This window comes from Canis aureus, chromosome 13, assembly GCF_053574225.1.
Source record: "Canis aureus isolate CA01 chromosome 13, VMU_Caureus_v.1.0, whole genome shotgun sequence".
Taxonomy (NCBI): domain Eukaryota; kingdom Metazoa; phylum Chordata; class Mammalia; order Carnivora; family Canidae; genus Canis; species Canis aureus.
Window position 1 is genome coordinate 9,124,696 of NC_135623.1, and position 18,454 is coordinate 9,143,149.

Genomic DNA, 18,454 nt, shown 5'->3' on the forward strand with positions numbered 1-18,454 from the left:
AACTGGAGCATTTTTTTCTTTTTTTAGAGTATATGAAATATTTATGTACCTTATAATCAATGGCATCTGAGATTCTAATGTTAGTTATTTAGGAATGTGGGAGCATGAATAGATTAAGGAAATATAGGGGATCCCTGGGTGGCTCAGCGGTTTAGCGCCTGCCTTTGGCCCAGGGCTCCATCCTGGAGTCCCGGGATGGAGTCCCGCGTTGGGCTCCTGGCATGGAGCCTGCTTCTCCCTCCTCCTGTGTCTCTGCCTCTCTCTCTCTCTATGTCTATAATAAATAAATAAATAAATAAATAAATAAATAAATAAATAAATAAATCTTTAAAAAAAGATTAAGGAAATATAGTACTGTTGCTTGGTAGCAGTAACAGCCCACTTGATATAGTTAGCCATTGACTTGCATTTTCAGTGTCATAAAAACATATTTTTATATATCATTTTTAAAAAACATCTTTGCTTGGGGTGCCTGGGTGGCTCAGTCAGTTAAGCATCTGGCTCTTAATCTCTTCTCAGGTCTCGATCTCAGGGTCATGAGTTCAAGCCCTGTGCTGGGTGGGCATGAAGTCTACTTAAAAAAAAAAAAAAAAAAGAATCCGTTTTTGATCTGTAGCCCACTTGAGCAATTGCACCATTTCCTAACTTTCCTTCGTAGAAAAATTTTCCTAAAGAGTTGCTTCTTGTTGTTCACATTTTTTCCCAATTCTCTCTGCAGTTCACTCTAATGGCTTCTTGACTCTTCTCTCCTGAAACTGATCTTGTAAAGTTACCAATGAAATTCCAATTCTGTCCTCATATTAGACTTCAACAGCATTCAACACTATTAAAACACTTCCTTATCTTGGTTTCTATAACATGTCAAGAAAGCTAGTTTCTCTCATTTCACTAAGAATACTTCTGTATTTCCTGTACTAAAACTCTTCCTCTGTTCCACCTCCAAATGTTTGAATACTCAAGGGTTTGACCTTGGGACTTTTTCTGAAAATTTCCCCTAAATGATCTCATTTGATCCCATGATCTTTAACGCCATTTATGTAATGATGACTGAAAAATCTGTATTCTCCGGCTTTCATTTCTCCCCTGAATAGCAGACCCCTAATTCCTTATGCCTACCTGAAATTTCCCCTTAAATATCTAAGAGTCACCTCTAACTTCACATCTCCAAACCAACTGATTCCTGCTCCCTCCATCTATCCCCCACTCTAGCACTTCTAGTTCAATACATATACCATCACCACTTCATTATTTAAGTAAAAATTTAGGAGCCATCCTTGAGTTCTCTTAATTCTTTTTCCTTTCTTTCTTTCATTGTATATATGTTCTAGGAAAGCATATATTTTTGTTTTGTGATATTGTGACTTATAAGAAGAAATATATATTTCATTTTCATCCTTGTTTCTGATGCAGAGCTCCTAAAATTCTTGGAATTTCCTAAGTGATAATGGTGTCTTTTCTTGTATTAATGAAGTGACTTTTGGACTGTACCTAAGGATGGGTGGCTGGCTGGCTGCCAAGAGAACCAACCATATGATTAGAGGGTGGGAGGTCAGTTCCAACTCCCTGACTCCTGGGGAGGGGAATGAGGCTGGTGGTTGAATTAACTGCCAAAGACCAATAACTTAATCAATCATGCCTATGTAATGAAGCCTCAAGAGACTTTCTGGGTTGGTGAACACATGGAGGGACAGAGAGAGTAATGACCCAGAAAGGTCATGGAAGCTCGGCACACTTTCCCCATACTTTGCCCTGTGCATCTCTTCCATGGACTCTTCCTGAGTTATATATCCTTTTCTAATAAACTGTAATCTAGAGAATAAAGTGTTTCTCCAAGTTCTATAAGCTACCTAGCAAATTGGTCAAACCCAAGGAGGAGTTGTTGGAAGCTCTAATATATAGCCAGTGGGTTAAAAGCATAGGTGAAAATCTGGACTTGTGACTGGCATCTGAGGTTGGGAGAGAGAGCCAGACTTGTAGGACTGATTCCTTAATCTGTGGGATCTGACACTATCACCAGGTGGTGTCAGAAAATTGTTTGGTGGTGGGGAAAAACCCACAGATTGGAATTGGTATAAGTAGAATTTTAGTTTTGTTCATGACTGTATCTCCAGAACCTGGAACATAATAGGTGCCAAATAAATATTTGCAATTCCAAATAAATGTGTAATTGTCTATAGTTTTATTTCCATAAATGTGTCATGGAATTTGTCATTTGTTTCCCATATCTATGGATCTGTTTCTGTTTTATTTGTTCATTTGTTTTGTTTTTCAGATTCCATATGTAAGTGAAATCATATGGTATTTGTCTTTCTCTGACTGATTTCAGTTAGCATAATATTGTCTAGGTCCATTCACGTTGTCACAAATGGCAAGATTCCATTCTTTTTTATGACTAATATTCCATTTTCCATTTTGTGTGTGTATTTGTGTGTATGTCTGTACACACACACATTTTCTTTATCCCATTCATTTGTTGATGGCCACTTAGATTGCTTCTGTATTCGACTATTGTAAATAATGCTGCAATGAAAGTAAGAGTGCATGTATCTCTTCAAATTGGTGTTTGTGTTTTGGTTTTTGAGTTTTGTTTTGGATAAACACCCAGATATGGTATTGCTGGATCACATGGTAGTTCTAGTCTTAATTTTTGGGAGGAATCTCCATACTGTTTTCTGTTGTGGCTGCACCACTTTACATTCCCACCAACGGTGTATAAAGGTTACCTTTTCTCTGCATCCTTGCCAACACGTTATTTCTTCTTTAAACATTTTTTTAAATAATATCCAACCCAACAGGTGTGAGGTGATCTCATTGTGGGTTTTTTTTTCCATTGTGGTTTTGATTTGCATTTCCCTGATGATTAGTGATGTTGAGGATCTATTCATGTACTTGTTGACCTGAGTTTGGAAGTATTCCTTCCTCTTTAATTTTTTGGAATATCTTGAAAAGAAGTACTAACTTTTCTTTAAATGATAGATTTCACCTATGAAGCTATCTGATCGTAGACTTTTTTGTGTGGAGGGGTTAAAAATACCGATTCAATTTCATCAGTTGTATTAGTCTATTCACATTTCTATTTCTTCATCAATCAGTTTTAGAAAGCTGTATGTTCCTAGGAACTTATCCAGTTCTTCTAGGTTTTCCAATTTGTTGGCATATAATTGTTCTTGGTAGTTTCTTATGATCCTTTATATTTCTGTACTGTCAGTTGTAATTTCTTTTTCATTTCTGGTTTTACTTGGGTCCTCTTTTTTTTTTTTCTTGATGAGTGTGCCTAGAGGTTTACCAATTATGTTTATCTTTTCAAGGAATCAGCTTTTCATTTCATTGATCTTTGCCATTTTTTAAATCTCCATTTCATTTATTTCTGTCCTTCTGTCCTTTGTTATACTAACTTGGGGCTTTGTTTATTCTTCTTTTTCTAGTTCCTTTAGGTGTAGTTATTTACTTTGGATTTTTCTTGTTTCTTGAGGTCACCCTGTATCAACATGAACTTCCCTCTTAGAATTGCTTTTTGCTACATACTATAGATTTAGGAATGCAGAGTGTCCATTTTCATTTGTCTTAATTTTTATTTCCTTTTTGATTTATTCATTGACTCATTACTTGTTTAGCAGCAGGCGTTTAGTCTCCAAGTGTTTGTGTTATTTCCAGTTTTTTCTTGTAATTGGTGTCTGGTTTGATATTATATTAGTTGCAAAAGATACTTGATAAGATTTCAATCTTCTTGAATTTATTATCTTGTGACCTAACCTGTGATGTATCATAGGGAATGTTCCCTTGAAAAGAATGTGTATTCTGCAGTTTTGAGATGAAGTGTTCTGTATGTACCTATTAAATCCATCTGGTCTAATGTGTTATTTAAAGCCAGTGTTTCCTTATTGATTTTCTGTCTAGATGATCTATCCATTGAGGTAAGTGGGCTGTTAAAGTTCCATATTATTATTGTATTATTAGTTTCATTTTTATAGGCTCTCCCTCCTATATGGCCTATGCAATGAATGTGAAGACCTGCACTCTAAAAATCTTGATACATTCTTCACTTTTTCATAGGTCCCGATGTGTGAAAAGATTATTATGATCATCTAAGCTTTTTAAAAGATTTTATTTATTTATTCATGGGGGGTACACAGAGAAAGGGGGCAGAGACACAGGCAGAGGGAGAAGCAGGCTACCTACAGGGAGCCTGATGTGGGACTCGATCCCAGGATCCTGGGATCAGAACCTAAGCCAAAGATAGATGCTCAACCACTGAGCCACCCAGGTGCCCCATGATCATCTAAGTTTTGGCCAAAGCTCCTGAAACTCCTCTGCAATGCACTTTCTGATGAATGTGAAGACTTGAGTCTAACTGAAGGCCTTTCCACAACTACCACATATGTGGACTCTGATGTACATGAAGAAAGATTTGCATTTTGGCTGAAGCTCTTATCATGCACAACACATTTGTTGGGTTCCTCTCTCACCTGCACTCTGACGGATGTGAAGTCTTGAGTTATCACTAAAACCTTTACCTCTCTTCACACATTTAGAGGCCCTTTCTCCTATGTAATCTCTCCAAAGAACTTGAAGACCTGAATTCTACCTGAGGCTCTTGTCACATTCACCATACCTGTAGGGTTTCTAACCATATGGATTCTCTGTTGAATATGAACATTTGAGTTAGCACATAAACTTTTCTGCATTCCTCACATTTAAATGGTTTTTTCCTCTTTTCAGGACATGAAGAATTATATTACAGCTGAAGCCTTTACCATATATATATATCACATTTACAGTTTCTCCCGTGTGAATTTTTTCTTTATAGCAAAGATCCATCTCTGTTTGAATCCCCACTATGTCAATCAAACTTATAAGGTTTCTGTATGGTCTTTCTGATGAGCTCGATACTCAGGCTGAAGCATCTACCATACTTGCTATGCTTGGGGGTGGACATGAAAAATAAAATCACTGGACAAAATATTTCAATGGCTACTTGAATAGAAGAGAAGAGTGGAAACTGGAAGTGCTGGAATCTCAGTTAACTAGACTCCTGGGTAAAAGAAGTCTTAGAATGTAAAGATGGAAAACAAAAAGAGTGAAATATGAAAGAGAAGATAATAGATGTAGAAGGCAGGTCAAGGAAATTTTACATATAACAGGCACACCAGAAGAGAACAGAGGAATACTAAACAAAGAAATACTTTCTAAGTTGAAGCAGTTGAAGGAAAGCACAAAATTTTCAGTACTAAAAGAAAATGACAGAGTATAAAATAATGAGAAAAAGTAGGGAGATGCAGGAGGTATATATAATAGAAATATATGTAACAGTTTGCAGAAAGAGAAAAATAAAAACAGAGAATAACCTACACAGAAAAGCAATAGTTGAAAACATTTTAAAGAGAATACTTTCTTCCTTACATCTTAGTACATTTCTATAATGAACATGTATTATTTAACCAGAAAAATCTACCATCGAGGCAATTAAAAGACATGCAATAAACTGGCTTTTAAGAATCATTTTAAAAGATTAAAATCTTCATTCATAATGTGCAGTAAATGTAAGCAGTCAACTCTCTCTTTTTTTAAGATTTATTTATTTATTTATTTATTTATTCAGAGAGAGAGAGAGGCAGAGACACAGACAGAGGGAGAAGCAGGCTCCCCGCAGGAAGCCCAACAGGGGACCCGATCCTGGGTCTCCAGGATCACACCCTGGGCTGCAGGCAGCGCTAAACCGCTGCACCACCAGGGCTGCCCTCAACTTTTTTTTTTAAGATTTTACTTACTTATTCATGAGAGACAGAGAGAAAGGCAGAGACACAGACAGAGGGAGAAACAGGCTCCCTGTGGGGAGCCCAACACAGACTCGATCCCAGCATGATGGGATCACACCCCAAGCCAAAGGCAGACGCTCAACCACTGAGCCACCCAAGCATCCCTAAGCAGTCAATTCTTAAAGGAAATACAAATTACCAATAAATAGCACTCAGCTTCCCAGCTTATCTGAATAGTGGAAACGGTGGTGCAAATTTAGAAAGTGTATCCAACATAATGCCCTTTTCATATTTCGGCCTTATGCTGAATATGTATGGGTGACTGGAACTTGGGCAGCTGTTTTTGGACTATGAAGTAGGAAGATAACCTGTTGATGCTAGAGGAACAAGAGAGAAGGAACCTGGGTCCCTGACACTATGGAGTGCCACCTCAGACCTAGACTAACTATATATAGGTTCTTTGTCATAAAATAAATGAATGTGAATAAATGAATGTGAATTTTGTTTCACCAGTATTGTTTTTAGCAAATTCTACTATAAACAGTTGAATCTAGTCCTAATTAAAGTATTCAATCCATTCTCTGGCCCAGGAAGCATTTTTTTTTTTTTAAATCAAGGAAGAGCTTTTTTATGATGTCTCTTCATTTATTCACTCACTGAGCAAATATAGAAGAGCTCCATAATTTAGAGTTTAGATACCTCTCCCTCTCTCTCTCTTTTATGAATAAATAAATAAAATCTTTCTTAAAAAATAAGGATTTGAGAGCTCAGGGTATTACTGAATTACAGAACGATTGAATTCTGACAATATCACTATCTGAAACCAACTGATTTTTTTTCCCTCTTTTTAAAGATTTTTTTAATGAGAGACACACAGAAAGAGGCAGAGACATAGGCAGAGGGAGAAGCAGGCTCCCTGTGGGGAACCTGATGCAGGACTCAATCCCAGGACCCTGGGATCATGACCTGAGCCAAGGGCAGACACCACAATGAGCCACCCAGATGCCCCTCTTTTCAAGCTTTTAGTATAACGGAGATGATGCCAATAGAACCCCAAGCAAGTTGTTTTCTTGAAGACTGTTAACACTATTTATCCTATAAAGTCCAATTTATTTACTATGCCCCCAATTGGATTCCAAACTTCCTACGCCTAGAATAAGATATAGAATAGGAGGTTTAACAACAGCAAAAAATACTTTGCAGTATAATGGTTAAGAGCATAAGCACTGCATTTCAGACATATCTAGGCTAGTCTACCACTTTCAAACTGTAGGATCTTGGGCAAATTTTATAACCCTTCAAAACCTTGATTCCCTTATCGGAGATAATAATGGATATATAGATTTAATCATATAAGTACTTAGTACAGTGCCTGGCACATAATACTCATTCAGTAAATGAGAATTATCATTACAAGATTCCCACTATCCATAAGAAAAGTTTATATGTAGCTCAGAACACCTCCAAAGATAATCTTTTTTTAAGATTTTATTTATTTGTGAGAGACACACAGAGAGAGGCAGAGACACAAGCAGAGGGAGAAGCAGGCTCCCTGTGGGGAGCCTGATATGGGACTCGATCCCAGGACCCCAGGATCACAACCCGAGCCAAAGGCAGACGCTCAACCACTGAGCCACCCAGGTGCCTCCCTCCAGAAGTAATCTACTGTAACTCCAAAAATGTTCAACTTTTACCAGCTCATGTAGACATGGAGTCACATTAACAATATTCATCATGGTTCTGATGTTCTTCTAGTTCATACAGAAACCTCTACCCTTACAAACTCTTCTCCCCCTCCATCTACTTATGCAAATTCTCTAGTAGTATCTGCATAAACAAGCTTTTTTCCTTCTGGATGATATCCAAATCATTTTCCACTAGCCTCTTTGGCGATGTTTGCAGTAAGGGCTCCACCACCTTCTAAAATACGCTGAGATTCCTCTCCACCATCTTTACATTTTTCTTAAAATGTTTTTATTTTTGTTGGTTCTCCCTTTATTAAAAGGGCACTGCACTATATGCAACTTCAGGGGGCTTGTTTTTTTCACTTAGTATTGTGCTAAGATTCACCCACGTTGTTGCTGTGGCTCATTTCTTTTAGCTGCTGTACATCATCCACACTCTTCTGATAAGCCCTTGGATAGTTTCTAGGTTCTGGTTTTACTACTGTAAAACTACTACAGAGTGTATTCTTGTTCCTATTTCCTGTTGTATGTATGTAAGAGCTTCTCTTGGCATATCCTGAGGTGTGGTATTATAAGGTGTAAATGTTACATGTTACTTTGTGTATTGTATTTTTTATATCTAATGTTTTCATTTTTTTATGGTCTTCTACTCCTGCTTCATTTTCACTTATTTCTTTGAGCATATTTATCATGCCTATTTTAAATTCTCAGTCTGCTCATTCCACTAATTCTGCTCCAGAAATACATTTATGTACTAAAGGCATAGAATAACATACACACAACTATTTATAGTGGTCATCTTTGAAAGATTGAGATTATGAAAAAACAAAAAACAAAACATCAGTTCAACTGACCTGGACAGCATTTCATTTTATTTTATTATATAAAATGCAGAAAGCTTTGACTAAGAAAAAAAAAATAGGGAAGAGACTTAATAGAAATTTTAGAATCTTCTTAGGAAAGCAATGATGGCTAAAGGATACCTTTTGTTCCAGTCATGATGAGCAACTGTCTTCTTGGCAATTCACACACAGTTCCAGAGACCATATAATCCCAGATTCCTCCCACTCACTCCTGAATCTTGGTCATGATTTTAGTCATCAGAGTTTGAGGAAATATAAAAAGATCCAAAATAAGAACACTCTCCGTGAGAGCCAAGCTCAAAGACTGGCCCTCTTTTATTCTGCTGAGTATATTAGGAGCAGGAAGGATCAAAGTTCCTGAAGGCATACCCTTCTGTTCATTTCACTTTTTTGGCCTGGGGCTCTAGAATGGAGCTGGGCATCCCACCGCCCTTCCTCCACTCACAGATATCTGCATAGCTGCATGTCCGGCACTTCCAAGCCTCCTCTACATCAATCCCTTGAGGCTCTCGGTGGCCCATCCAGTAGGCCATATAGTGCTGCACTTTGCTTTTCACCTCCTGCTCTTCAAAGTCCACAATCTCTGTACCCAGCACAGTGGTAGTCTCTTGGTGGATATATTCAATCTTCAGGATATCAAGAAGTGGGAGGTCAGACAGTGTTAGAGACAAGAAAACTAGCTCCATAAGGTCGCCCAAGGACTTCACAGAGAAGCCCCCTTGCCGGGCTTGCCTCAGCACTGAAGGTCCCAGTGGCTTATCTGGACATATTTTTGTGTGGTGGATTAGGCTAGCACTGGTCACTTTCCCTTGAACCATGGCATCAAAGATATATTTGTATAGGCTGACTTGAAAACGGTCTTTTTTTTTCTGGGCTTCCAGAGGGAGCATAGGGTGCCTGCGTGTCTTAAGTTCAGCCAGTTCCAGTTCTCCCTTGGCTGTATAGCGCAGCTCATCAATTACTCCAACAAGCAGCACACCCTCCACTTCTCCAAACACTGGAAACTCTCTGATGCGTCCTTGTGACTGCAAGATAGGAATCATTGATAATATATTCAGAAACTTCACTGCCCAAGCATCTTCTTTAGTAGTGATGGGGATAGTCACAAGATCATGAACTTCTAGTTCTCTAGCTAGGTGGATGCTGGCACCGGTATCCAAAACAGCTGCCTTCTCGGGAGCCAAGAAACCAGGAAGCTCCTTCCCATATACCATTTGCTGTTCACACCAGTCCTGAGTAGACAGGTCAGTGACATACAAGTATTTAAGGTGGAATCGCTCCATAGGTGATGAGACATCCAATCTTCTTTTCCACTTTGGTAAGCTTATGAGCTTGTCATCCTTCCCAGGGAGTTCAGAAGAAGGGCCAGGCTTGCTCAGTGAAGCACTTGACTCTTGAGTATCTTCCAGGTCCAGATACTCTAGAAACTCTGAGTCACTCAAGTCTGAGAACCCTGAGGCCTCTGCTGACACCTCTTCTGCCGACACCTCTTCCCCAGTCTCTGCCATTGCACAAGGCACTGCGTATGTTAAAAAAAAATGTATTATCCACATAAAAATTTTTTCCAAAGCACTGTCAGATTCTAATAAGATTAAAAGAATCGTAACTATTTACATTCTTTAAAGAAGCCTATCTATTTACGACCAATTAGTAGTGTAACAGAGTTGCCTTGGCCTCAATTTCTTCATTTAAAAGGAGATTTGAGGTTTGCCTTTTCTGCTTCAATATTCTACTACTTGGGGGCATTTTACATTATTTTGAGTATAGATTTTTGTAAATGTTGGAGCAATGTTGGTAAAACCATGTCTACTTCTTTGATTCCTTTGACACAAAGTCCTTGACTAGGAAAATAAAAGTCAACTACAAAATTTTCCTTGAGAAAAATCAGCTCCACAATGACTGTTTTTAATTTAAGTATAGCTCTCAGGAACATAGTATGGCAAAATTCAAAGACTAACTATAGATAAGTAGATCGGCTCACACACAAATTAATGGCATGATGTAATGAGAGAGGATGTTCACAGCAACATGAATAAATCAGCTGCTTTTTATATTTAAGCTCTATTAAGGAAATGGCAAGGAGGAAAAGCTTAGTGGATTCTGCTCTACCCTTAACTGATTTTATAAATTACCCTCCAAACATTACAGAAATTGGTGTTTCCAGCAGGTTTATTTTTTCATTCCACAAGAAATTAGCTTGCGAAGGAAAATATCTGTCAATAAGCACTATAAAATACCACTGTATTTGCTATAATAGTGAATATTTTAATGTGCAGTTATTGAGTGCTGGACACCAAGCCAAGTGCTTCCCATCCAATATCTCACTACTCTACTGTGGGACAGGTACTCTTTCTGAAATTTTTACTACAAAAAATTTCACACATACAGAGAAATAGAACAATGAACATCTATATACATACCACCTAAATAAATGACTGTTGACATGTTGCTGTATTTGCATCTTTCACGTGTGTATTTTTTTTGTGTGGCTATTTTAAAGTAAATTATAGATATCATAACATTTGAGATACAAATGCTTCAGCATACATTTCCAGATAAGGACATTCTCCTACATTAATTATAATACTGTTATTACATCTAACAAAATTAATAATTACCTAATATTCCCATCCATATTCAAATTTTCCCAAATCCCCTAAAATGTCTTAGGCAGCTTTTCTTTAAACCAGGAAATAAAGACCACACATCATGTTTGATCTGTTTTGTCTCTCAAATATCTTTAATCCTAAGAAACTAGGCAAATTATCTTGTAAAGATATACTTAAGCCTTCTTCCTAACCTGACATATCTAACCTAGCATAGAGACAAAATGAAACAAAATGAAGTATGACCAGTCTATCAGTATTTAACTTTGGGTGCCAGGAAAATAATCTGACACAGAATTCAAACTGATTGAGGTAACTATGAGCCAAGTTTCCTCTTTGCTAATCTAATAAGTAATGAATAAACTGAATGCGCCAACTCCCATATTAAAAGCTTAAGAAATGATACCATGAAAATGGCATTAACATTATGGTTGTACTTAACTCATTTTTAAATAATCTAAATGTCCCTAATGAAAGAAAACAGAGGTGTTATTTGCAATGAACAAAAGTAACAGAATGAGAAGACCTTTGCTTATATCCTATAAAGTCACTGCTTTATAGGGTACTTCAATAGTAAGAAAACACAGAAGCTGCACATGTGTACAAGTGTCTTAAATTATAAATGTGCCTTAGATAATGACAGTTTTAAAATGAGTAATGTTATTTGGATTATGAAGTCCCTGAAAATTGGAGAGAATCTTTACCCTCTGTCAAGAAACTGAAGCTAAATGGTAATTAAAATGTACGTTTGAAAAAAAAAAAAAACAAAAACACTTGGAGTGTTCCCCTCCTCAAGGGGAAGGGCACTAAATCCAAAGCAACTGACCTTGAAAACATTTCATTTCAAATATTTAGACCTGGACTGGCCAATATGTAGTCCCTAGCCCCATGTGGCTACTTAAATTAACTAAAATGAAATAAAATTTAAAACTCAATTTCTCTGTTGCATTATGCACATTTCAAGTGCTTTTAACAGCTACATGTAGCAAGTGGGTCCCACATCATAAGTCAAAAATACAGAACATTTCCCTGATCACAGAAAGTGCTACTGGACAGTACTGATTTAGATTATTTCATGTATAAGTATTAACTCCCAAAGAGAGAGTAAGCTCCTGAAAGGTATGGACTTTGTACTTGTTTTTACATACTGAAAATAGGGTAGCCCTGAACAGGTTAAGTGAAATGTTTTGTACAGAAGACACAAAAAGGGGGCCTTCTGTGTGGAATTATTCATCTAAAGGAAGAAAACAATACACTGGGGATGGACAATTTAGACTGAGATGCGTTGCCTGCACTTTCCCATGCAGAAAAAAATCCAGACAAGAGCATGATGCAGTGCATTGTTTCTCTAAATGCAGTTTATATCCTTCGGACATGAGGTGATTTTACATGGTACAAAGGTCAACATTGTTAGATGTATCTCAGAATATAAAGCTATTAGAGTTTCCATTAAATGCACAATTTCATAGAGAGTGTTTCTTAGAACAAGTTGGGTTTTTAAATAAATGAAAATAAAAGGGATCCCTGGGTGGCGCAGCGGTTTAGCGCCTGCCTTTGGCCCAGGGCGCGATCCTGGAGACCAAGGATCGAATCCCACGTCGGGCTCCCGGTGCATGGAGCCTGCTTCTCCCTCTGCCTATGTCTCTGCCTCTCTCTCTCTCTGTGTGACTATCATAAATAAATAAATAAAAAATCAAAAAAAAATTAAACAAAAATTAAAAAGGGATCCCTGGGTGGCGCAGCGGTTTGGCGCCTGCCTTTGGCCCAGGGCGCGATCCTGGAGACCCGGGATCGAATCCCACGTCGGGCTTCCGGTGCATGGAGCCTGCTTCTCCCTCTGCCTATACCTCTGCCTCTCTCTCTCTCTCACTGTGTGCCTATCATAAATAAATAAAAAAATTAAAAAAAAATTAAAAAAAAAATAAAAAAGCTAAAATATGAAAATAACGATACAGGTAGTACATAGGAACGGCAACAATTATTAGGTGGTAAGTGAATGAAATGAAATGTGTGGGAAATACCAGCGATACCAGTGTCAAGAGTCTGGGGGTCCAATGGATCTAGATTATAAATCTTAACCTGCCTAGGTCAGTGGTATTTAGTAGAATTCTACTTGCCTCATGAGTACTCTGGGCAAGTTTTTCCTTTTCCTGAAGATACTGACACTTAAGAGTACTCCCTTCCAAAGGTACTCAGCTACCCAACATAATAACGCATTATATACATGCTACCATTCAACCAATGTGGATCTCCTTCCCCTTCCCAAGGAAGAGATGGGACACTCTATTCCCCCTGACAAATGAGATTAAGCTTCAGGAGAAAGGAAACCTAATTCCCTGGGACTTGGCTGATTCTTCTGCTCAACAGAAGTGCAGAATGCTACAATGACACAGCTAGGGGAGGAGGAAGGAGCTCTGAAAAACCAGGTCTGCACTAAAGAATCCAGATTAGCAACTCTGCACCGTGTTGTCCAGAACGGGGACTTTTGGTCCTTTCTCACCTGATCAGTCCATCACATTGCAGCATTCCCTTCTCTCTGATTCATAGGGCAGAGGCTGTTGCCCGTCCCAAATGCTAGGTAATAATGCTTGGCCTGCTCCTGGGTCAAATTCTTCATGACTTCTTCGTTTTCCCCACACCCCGGATGCAGTTACTTAATCCAATCTTTGCTCCCTGCAAGCAAAAAAGTCAAGAATAACCAAAGTCCCCCAGGAGCTCCAAGATCAGGTCCCTCTTACAGCCCCAAACCTCAGCCCAAGTGCTCAGCAGAGACCTCAGGTGAGAGGCTTTACTTCTCTAAAGGGTTCCTGCTGCCTGTGGGACTGCCACGACCTTCACCCTCAACATCCTGACCTGTTGGGTGCAGCCCGGACTTGTCGGCTCCGCGAGCGCTTGCCTTGAGCCAAGACCTTTCCAGACGCCCCAAACCTCTGTCGCCCCAGGAAGTCCCTAGGGGCCTGCCCTAAAGTTTACTGGGCACCCCCTACAACGTCCTGTAGGAGCGGGAGACAGCAAGGGGTCGTCGGCCTCGGGAAGGGGTCCCAGTGGACCTCCGCGAAAGGTCCAGAACCCAAAGGAGCCTGGCCTGCGAAGGCAGACGCGACCCGCTCCCTCCCGGGGACCCGCTCCCGCCCGGGGACCCGCTCCCGCCCGGGGCCGCGGCAACAGTGCCGACACTCCCCTGCGCTCCGCACCGCAGCCCCTCAGCTCCCCACCCCCACTCGCGGCCTTGCCCTAACCTTGGCTGCTCCTCCGAGTCCCGGGCTCCACCCGGCTCCGCCGCGGCCTCGGGACCGCTCCCGGACTCTGCCCGGGCAGACCCCGCGCCGCTGCAGCAGGAGAGCCCCGCGCGCCACGGCCCGCCCCGCCCCGCCCCGCCGGGGGAGGACGCCCAGAATGCCCAGAGGCCGCCCGGGCCCGCCCCCTCCCAGAGTCCTCCGCGGCGCCGCCTGGTCCTCGCGATTCCTCGGCCGAAGCGGACTCCCTCTCGCGGCGGGGCGGGGCGGGGCGGGGCGGGGCGGGGCGAGGAGACGGGGCGGGGTCGGCTCGGGGCTGGGCAGGGTGGGGCGGGAGTGGGCGGGGCGAGATGGGGCGGTGGGCGGGGCGACGGTCCCTGCGCGCCGCTGGCCGTGCGTGTGGCTTCAGTCGGGCCGGAAGCGCGCTGCGGCCTGACCCGGAAGCTGTCCCCGCGGCGGGGCTCCCGGCTGCCTCCGAGCGTCTCCCGTGTGCCCGTGCCCCGGCCGCTGTCCGTTCAGTGCCGCGGCCTTGGCTTCGCCTCCCCGGGGCCCCGCGCCGCCTCTGCTCCTCGCGCCCGCCCTCCCGGCTGAGAACACCCAGGAACTCCCTTTGCAAAGATGCTGGCGCCCGTCTTTTAACCGTTATAACACAGCTCTAGTCTGACATAGAAAATAAAGGTAGGGATCCCTGGCTGGCGCAGCGGTTTGGCGCCTGCCTTTGGCCCAGGGCGCGATCCTGGAGACCCGGGATCGAATCCCACATCAGGCTCCCGGTGCATGGAGCCTGCTTCTCCCTCTGCCTGTCTCTCTCTCTCTCTCTCTCTCTCTGTGACTATCATAAATAAATAAAAATTTAAAAAAATAGAAAAAAAAAGAAAATAAAGGTAAATTTAAGTATTGAAAAGATATGTCATCGTTAGATCAAAAACAGAGAAGTGGCAAGCCCCTTCCAAATACCCTCCCGTGCCCCCTTCCTGAGCAAACCACCAGCCTGACCTTGCCCAGTCTCTTCCTTGCATTTCTTTTTGTTTGTTTTTGTTTTTCCTTTTCTTTTTTTTAATTTTTTCTTGCATTTCTTGACAGTTTTATCACGTATGGGAGACTTGATTTACGGTCAAGGTGCCATCGCATAGTAACGGAGAAAAATGGTCTTTTCAGTGAAGGCTCTGTGATGATAGGGTATCCTTATGAAAAAAAGTATATGAAATGAAACCTGAAACCTCTTACTTCTTCACGAAAATCAATTCCAGGAGTATTAAAGTCCTAAATGTGAAAAGCTAAACTATAAAGCTTTTGGAATATGATACCGTGAGCTATTGTTTGGACTTCAAAAAAGGCAAAGATTTCTTTTTTATTTATTTAATTTTTAATTTATTTTTTATTGGTGTTCAATTTGCCAACATATAGAATAACACCCAGTGCTCATCCCATCAAGTAAGGCAAAGATTTCTTTAAAAATAAAATAGAAAATACTGTATTTGTACTGACACCATAGTCTTACACACTGGTCCCAGAATAATATAAAATTACAACCTCATGTTGTCAGTCTTTGATTTTAAAAATCCTGTGAGTTAAGACCTATCTCTATATTTGGTAAATTCAGCCAAAAAGTCAAGTGTTCATCCAAGAAGGCATAAATTGTGTGTAGTATTCCCTGATGACGTGACTCAGATTTAATCTGAGAGGATAGGTAGGAGCTAACTGAACAAAGAAATTAGGCAGAGGGGCACCTGGGTGGCTCAGCGGTTGAACGTCTGCCTTTGGCTCAGGGTGTGATCCTGGGGTCCTTGGATCGAGTTCCGCGTCGGGCTCCCTGCATGGAGCCTGCTTCTTCTCCCTCTGCCTGTGTCTCTGCCCCTCTCTCTGTGTCTCTATGAATAAATAAACAAAATCTTTTTTTTTAACTTGTTTTTAAAAAAGAAACTAGACAGAAAGAAGAAAAGTAGCACAATTGAAGACCAGAAACCATGCAATAGTATGGAATATTTATAAGACTATAAGATCTTTATGACTGGAGCAAAATATGCTTGAGGGGAAGTTTGGGAGCCACTGCCAGAAAAATAAGTAATGCTCTGTGCCAAGTGTTCTGTATTAAGAAGAATACAAAAAAAAAAAAAAAGAAGAATACAGAAGGTGAGGTTTATCTTCAAGTTATGAGAACCCATTGAGGGGTTTTAAGCAATGTGATTCAATTAATTAGATTAAGTTTGATTAAATACGTGTTTTGGAATGATCACTCTAGCAACAGTGGAGAGGGTAGAGACATGAGTCCAACTCCAGGGGTGAGGCGGAGCTCTGAGCAGGTGGCACATTATGGCCGACATGCAAAAGCTGGTGGAAAGATTGGAGAGGGCAGTGGGCCGCCTGGAGGCAGTATCCCATGCCTCTGACATGCACTGTGGGTATGGAGACAGCGCCCCAAAAGCAGGAGCAGCTCCATATGTGCAAGCCTTTGACTCACCGCTTGCCAGTCCTGGAGCAGAGTACCTGAAGATCAGTGAAGAGGTTGGAGGAGATGGTGTAGTAACATGCGGAGGTGGTCCACACGGGTCTGAAGTTGGAGCAAGCTCTCTTGTTTGCAGCCTCTCAGTGCCAGCAGCCAGCAGGCAGTAAGCTTTCTGACTTGTTGGCACCCATCTCAGAGCAGATCCAAGAAGTGATAACCTTCCAGAGGATGAACAGAAGCAGCAAGTTGTTCAATCACCTGTCAGCTGTCAGCGATAGTATCCAGGCCCTGGGTTGGGTGACTGTGGCTCCCAAGCCTGGTCCCTGTGTGAAAGAAAGGAACAATGTTGCCATGTTTTATACAGATTGAGTCCTCAAGGAGACAGATGTTGATAAGAAGCACGGGGACTGGGTCAAAGCTTACTTGAGTATATGGACTGAGCTACAGGCTTACATTGAGTTCTATACCACTGGACTGGCCTAGACCAAAACAGAGTCTGTGGCAGAACTTGGTGGATTGCCATCTGGACCCTCTGCTGGATTAGGTCCTCTTCCTCCCTCCAGCAGCGCCCCCGCACCCCACAGCCACCTGTTCAGGCTCAGATGGGCCTGCTTCCCAGCACTGTTGCATAAATTAACCAGGGGAAGAGCATCACACATGCCCTGAAACATGTATCTGATGACGTGAAGACTCACAAGAACCCCGCCCTGAAGGCCCAGAGTGGTCCAGTACGAAGCGACCCCAAGCCATTCTCTGCACCTAAACCAGGAGTCAGCCCATCCCCTAAGCCAACCACACAGAAGGATCTGGCTGTACCTGAACTGGAGGGCAAGAAGTGGAGAGTGAGAAATCCGGAGCATGTTTCTAACCTAGTGATTGATGATGACACAGAGCTGAAACAGGTGGCTTACATATCCAAGTGTGTCAACATGACATTGCAAATCAAGGACAAAATTAAGTCAATTACAGTAGGTAACTGTAAGAAACTCGGTCTGGTGTTCAATGATATGGTGGGCATCATGAAGGTAACCAATTGCAGGGATGTCAAAGTTCAAGTAGTGGGTAAAGTGCCAACGATTTCCATCAGCAAAACAGATGGCTGACACGTTTACCTGAGCAAGAATTCCCTGGATTGCAAGATAGTGTCAAATCTTTGTTTTAAAGATTTTATTTGAGAAAAGTAGAGAGGGACAGAGTGCACAAGCGCAGGAGGGTGGGCAGATGGAGAAGCAGTCTCCCTGCTGCAGGGAGCTTGATGCAGAGCTCAATCCCAGGACCCTGGGACCATGACCCCAGCTGAAGGCAGATGCTTAACTGACCGAGCCACCCAGACAGCTCAGTGCCAAATCTTCTGAGATGATTGTCTTTAATCCTACAGAAGGCAGTGACTTTAATGAATTCCCAGTCCCTGAGCAGTTCAAGATCCTATGGAATGGGCAGAAATTGCTGGATAAGCAAAGTGCCACTGGGTTCTTTGCCCTCCCCCTCACATCATGGGATAAGTCTGTATCAGGACAGTTCTTTTCTAGATTTCCTTTCAGCTCTTAAACTGCTTCTCTTGGGCAGCCCCGGTGGCGCAGCGGTTTAGCGCCGCCTGCAGCCCAGGGCGTGATCCTGGAGACCCTGGATCGAGTCCCACGTAATAAAAATCTTTAAAAAAATGATTAAAAAAATAAATAAGGGATCCCTGGGTGGCGCAGCGATTTAGCGCCTGCCTTTGGCCTAGGGCGTGATCCTGGAGACCCGGGATCGAATCTCACGTCAGGCTTCAGGTGCATGGAGCCTGCTTCTCCCTCTGCCTGTGTCTCTGCCTCTGTGTGTGTGTGTGTGTGACTATCATAAATAAATTAAAATTATAAATA

The 18,454-nt window shown here is 41.7% G+C and overlaps 1 protein-coding gene and 1 pseudogene across 2 annotated transcripts; one reads left to right on the forward strand and one right to left on the reverse strand.

Annotated features, from left to right (window-relative positions):
* Positions 1 to 8,285: 8,285 nt before the first annotated feature.
* On the reverse strand, positions 8,286 to 14,308 carry EXO5 (exonuclease 5). The gene is made up of 3 exons (XM_077844556.1): positions 14,150 to 14,308; positions 13,411 to 13,583; positions 8,286 to 9,823 (listed from the first exon to the last, which is right to left on the reverse strand). The coding sequence occupies exon 3, from the start codon at positions 9,810 to 9,812 to the stop codon at positions 8,682 to 8,684; it is 1,131 nt and encodes a 376-aa protein (XP_077700682.1). The 5' UTR covers positions 9,813 to 9,823; positions 13,411 to 13,583; positions 14,150 to 14,308; the 3' UTR covers positions 8,286 to 8,681.
* A 300-nt stretch (positions 14,309 to 14,608) lies between these two features.
* Positions 14,609 to 18,404, forward strand: LOC144281797 (adenylyl cyclase-associated protein 1-like; annotated as a pseudogene). Its single transcript, XR_013350193.1, has 3 exons — positions 14,609 to 14,824; positions 15,230 to 17,734; positions 17,928 to 18,404. The product of XR_013350193.1 is annotated as an adenylyl cyclase-associated protein 1-like (transcript).
* Positions 18,405 to 18,454: the final 50 nt, after the last annotated feature.